This window comes from Octopus bimaculoides, chromosome 8, assembly GCF_001194135.2.
Source record: "Octopus bimaculoides isolate UCB-OBI-ISO-001 chromosome 8, ASM119413v2, whole genome shotgun sequence".
In the NCBI taxonomy this organism is placed as follows: domain Eukaryota; kingdom Metazoa; phylum Mollusca; class Cephalopoda; order Octopoda; family Octopodidae; genus Octopus; species Octopus bimaculoides.
Window position 1 is genome coordinate 91,064,865 of NC_068988.1, and position 4,878 is coordinate 91,069,742.

Sequence of the window (4,878 nt, forward strand, 5' to 3'; positions counted from 1 at the left end):
TATACATATATATATATATATATATAAAGCAGTTGTTTACTGTCAACTTCATGTGACAGACCCATTAAGGGAATCATACTGCTGCTATTTAGCCCTGGAAGCTAGACCGCTTCCTGTTGGCCTTGACACATTTCCTGTGTCCTTATATTTGTGAAGAGGAGACAAGCTTCCCCACCCAGCTTTAGTCTGCATTCAGGGGCATGTTTCTGAGTCACTGCTCGTCATATGCATACGTACGTAAATAACCAGTAATCTATACATATAAATGTTCACTGATACATATATATACATATACACATATAAATGTTTGCTCATGCTGATGCTATGAAAATGCTGTCAAACGAAAAAGATTGTTTATTTCTAGATGCTCGGAGAGAAAAAGGAAGGCGAGGTTATTTGAGTGCTATAGATAGGAATTATGTTGCAAAGCAGCAGAGGAAACGCAAACAGGTAGAAGAGAAGAGAAAAGAAGCAGAGATTCTTCGTAAAGAAGAGCAATCACTTGTTACTTTGGAATATAGCAGTGATGACAGCTGTGGTGATTCTAATAACGAAAAACAACTTGCATCATCCAAAACTCCTCCCAGTAAAAAATCAAAAACTCATGATAATATCAGCTGATTTGGCTTAGAGTTGAGCCAAAATAAACGATTGCAGGGCAATGTTAGAAGTATCTGCCATTGCTTCAGCCTGTGGAAAAGATCTTCCATATGCATACGTACGTAAATAACCAGTAATCTATACATATCAATGTTCACTGATACATATATATACATATACACATATAAATATATACACGTGTCTGTGGAGTGCTCAGCCACTTGCACGTTAATTTCACGAGCAGGCTGTTCCGTTGATCGGATCAACTGGAACCCTCGTCGTCGTAACCGACGGAGTGCCAACAACAAATATCTTAGCGTTGTCCCAGATGTCAGTTATTTCTAAATACACAATATTTGATGATTTTACTGTTTACTTATGTGTAAGATAGAAAAGGTGACATAATGCATCTCTAATTGAAGAGAGTTCTTTTACTACTAATCTTTCCAATCATATATCCAATTAGTCACACCTGCTTTTCACTTCTTTTCTTTGAAATAGACGTGTTTAATTAAAACCCATCGGCAGTGTAGTGGTGACTCATCTACACACGACAAAAGCTATAACAATACTGATTAGGTAATACAGCCAACGGCGTGGAGTGAAGCGTAGGCTCATACAGGCAGGGAGAGGAGGAGCTCATTTGCCCGATATATGGAGTGTGTGTGTGTGTGTGTGTGTGTGTGTGTGTGTGTGTGTGTGCGTGCGCGTGTGTGCGTGTGTGCGTGTGTGCGTGTGTGTGTATGCCTCATTGCTCAGATGATTTGGTCATTGCACTAACTATTTCACATATTGATAAATCGAATACTTTCACTATCTCGATCAGAAGCTATTTATTCCGTTAAGTTTTATTTCATGCTGAAAATAAAATATTTAATCGATTGGTGGCAACACTAAATACTATGGAAATTTCTTCAGATTTCAGGCAACATGAGAGTAACTACATCTAATTCGAAATCAAATTACTAGGTACCATTGGTACAGTTGTCATAAGAAGGCTAAGATACGTTTCTTAATTAAGATCATAGAGTAAATTACACAAGTGTTAAGTGATGAAATTAAACCCAAAAACAAACTCAAGGAAAACCGAAGCAAAAGGAAAGCAACAGAAACAAACTAAAAATGAAAATGAAAGTAAAAAATGAAAAATTAAGAAATGGATAAAAAAATAAAAAAATAAAAGCGATATCTTTTTGTCACCAAATAAAATAGAGAGAAGGGAAACAGAAGGGAAATCTATAATTCAAGCAATTAAGAACATTGACAATCGTTATTTTATTTAAATATGCATTATCTTTGACCTGTTGGACGAGGTAGGTGTAGGAGTATATATTATCCACAGAGTGCATGATACCAATTCCAGAGCAACTAAACAAAGGAACAACTCTTTCAAGACCCACAAAAATTCGTTACCCTAAAGACAAGATATTCCACTTTAAATTTATATAGAAATTGTATTCACCTGTAAAAAAACAAAGAAAAAACAAAACAAATAGGAATCTCTCTCATTCAAGACGCAACATCTCCCCAAATCGAGGTCATCAGTTGACGCTACACACGAGAAATTTTAACCGTAATGACCACTTCGGACAGGATCGACCACAATTGATGTTGTACCAAAATTTATAACTACTATGGCAACTTTAAACAGGTTCGACCACAACCAAGAAACTACAGTAGACCAAGATTGTCAGAAGAGCAGTCAACAGGAATATTAATGCATTGAATCAAAAACCGAGGAGTTACTTTTTAGACATAGTAAATAAAAACCAAGATACTCGATGGCACAGACCGAGTGTAAGATTCCGAAGTTTATAAATCTTTCACATATAAATCTGTCAACGCAACAATAAAAATTTTCTCGAAGGGATTAAATTTCACCCATAACCACAAAATTCCAATGTCTAGGAATTTTGTAGGAAACTCAGCGCAGCGGAAGAATTATTTGACAATGATCGATCAATCTTCATAGTATAATTAATTACAGTCCGACAAAAGGTAAAAACCAAACTGTGAACACATTGTGTGATTTTGTAACCAATCTCTCCTATAATTTACTACCACATCCGAAATCTAAACCAAATACCAGCCAAGAAGAATGGGAAATCTTCAATGATCTTAAGGGTAATAACAATAAAGTTATTAAAAATGCTGATAAAATTTGTGCTATAGTCATTATGAATTGGATCAGTACATAAACACTGCACCAGCTCTTCTTATTATGAAAAAGTTGGCAATTACCAACAATTCAAAATAATGAAAATGCATACTATCCTCATCGAACAGTTTCAAAAACGGCTTAACGGAATAGGAAAAAGCCTCTTTAACATCGATGTGGGAAAGAATTTATCATTGAATGATTAAAGTTCATCCTACAAAATAATTTATTTAACATCAACGACAGCACCTACAGACAAATATCTGTGACTGCTAAGGTTGACGGAAGTAGCCTCCATTTTTACCAACTTTGTCATGTCATACTAAAAAGTTCAAATATACGAACACATCAGAATGAAATTCGGCAATGACTTCCATAACTACTTACTCGCCAACTGGTGAGTGTGATGGGATTACGTAGCAGTGTGTGGCGGGGATTTCATAGGTCAAACGAGCTTGAATTTGAGGGTCGGGATGACAGTACACAAGCAAAAGATTCGTGATCCCACAACTAGGAAAATTCCGTAAGTAAACATCTAGATCTGAGCTCCACGAACAAACATCCGAAATACCAAATATTCCCTCTATATCAATGCCCCGGAAACACTTCAGCCCACTTCTAATTAAACAAGGAAAATATTTTCATTAAGAAATATGAACCATAACTTAATACTCTATAACAAAACACCAGATTGAGAAAACTCAATTTATTCACGAAAAACGACCGAAAACAACGAATATAAATCACAAGTTGAAGTAACGGGCTGCCTCCTGGACTTGAAACCCTAACTTCAAACTGCAGTAAATTAACAACTTGCACCTTCTCAAACACCAGTTTCTGGCGTCAACTTAGACTTAACCAATTAGACGTTTTCTGATCAAAACTGGATTCTCGGGGGAAAAAAAAACATTGAGCTGACCAAAGCCAGTGTCTTCTTAAGAAGTCAATCAACCGGAACGCTGGGCGACTGTCAAACAAAAATGGGTTACCAAAGCCTTACTCAAAAACAAATAATGCAGAAAATCAATGAACCAGAGCACCGGATCTCTTCTGGTCAAAAAATGTGATTAAAAAAAAAGCGGATTAAAAAATGACGTCACCAGGAAGTCAACATGACAGTGGAGACAAACAAGGAAACCGAACGAAAACAAGCGTAGTGGGGTCGATAGACCAGAATGAGAGGAAAATAGTGAATGCTGTGAGAAACATTTTTTGAAAAGAGAAAAGATTAGAGAGAGAGAGAGAGAAAAAAAACACGTCCGTTCTTTTGAACGTCTGTGCAGGAAAAGAAAGATGGTCACGTGAGGAAAAGAAAGATGGACGATGGTCACGTGTAAGCAACGAGAGAGAGAGAGAGAGAGAGAGAGAGAGAGAGAGAGAGAGAGAGAGAGAGAGAGAAGAGAAAGAGGGGTAGAGAGACAGAAAGACAGATAGAAAACTGTTCCCGAGTGTTAAAGTAAAATCTAAATTTTTCTTCTAGGATGCATCAAATCGTTTTGATGTATGTCGTTTTTTGTCGTTTTCAGAATCTCTCTCCACTACATCACATCAATCCCCACCACCACTATCACCTTCATCACAACAACAACCACCACCACCACCACTACTATCAGCAACACCACGTCACCACCACACATGCTACCACCACTGCCCCTTTCCACTATCAATATGAGTTGTGTATCTTTTGTGTGTTTCCGTGTAGTAGAAATCACTTGTATTGATAAGTGCTCTATTAGTAGGTTAACAACAGGATCTGATGCTAATATCACCTCATTCTCTGTTGTACACTTGACCAAGCAACTTCGCAGCAACATAGCATCATATCTGTAAAAGAAACTATGAAGGAAGCAGCTGTACTGTTCCAAATTGCCACATTGATGGCATGTCTGTATGTCAACGCTAGCACTTTCATCGTCAACAACAACGACACCAACAGCAAAAGCAGCAACAATAACAACATTGACGACGATGTCGACAACAACACCAAAAAAGGGACGTCAGAATCTTCAGTTGTTTCATCCAAGATCTGTAACCTGAATTCGTCGCTTTGTGGAAGCGGCGAAACGTGTGTAATATATGACACTATTTTTCAGTGCCGTACGTTAACTGCCAGAGAACAG

General features: G+C 37.4%; 1 protein-coding gene across 1 annotated transcript in view; it reads left to right on the forward strand.

Moving 5' to 3' along the window:
• Positions 1 to 4,510: 4,510 nt before the first annotated feature.
• Positions 4,511 to 4,878, forward strand: part of LOC106882184 (uncharacterized) — a 24,061-nt gene continuing 23,693 nt past the window's right edge. The window contains exon 1 of the mRNA XM_052970254.1: positions 4,511 to 4,872. Within this exon, the coding sequence (XP_052826214.1) occupies positions 4,597 to 4,872 (276 nt within the window). The 5' untranslated portion in view covers positions 4,511 to 4,596. The remainder of the gene's footprint in view (positions 4,873 to 4,878) is intronic.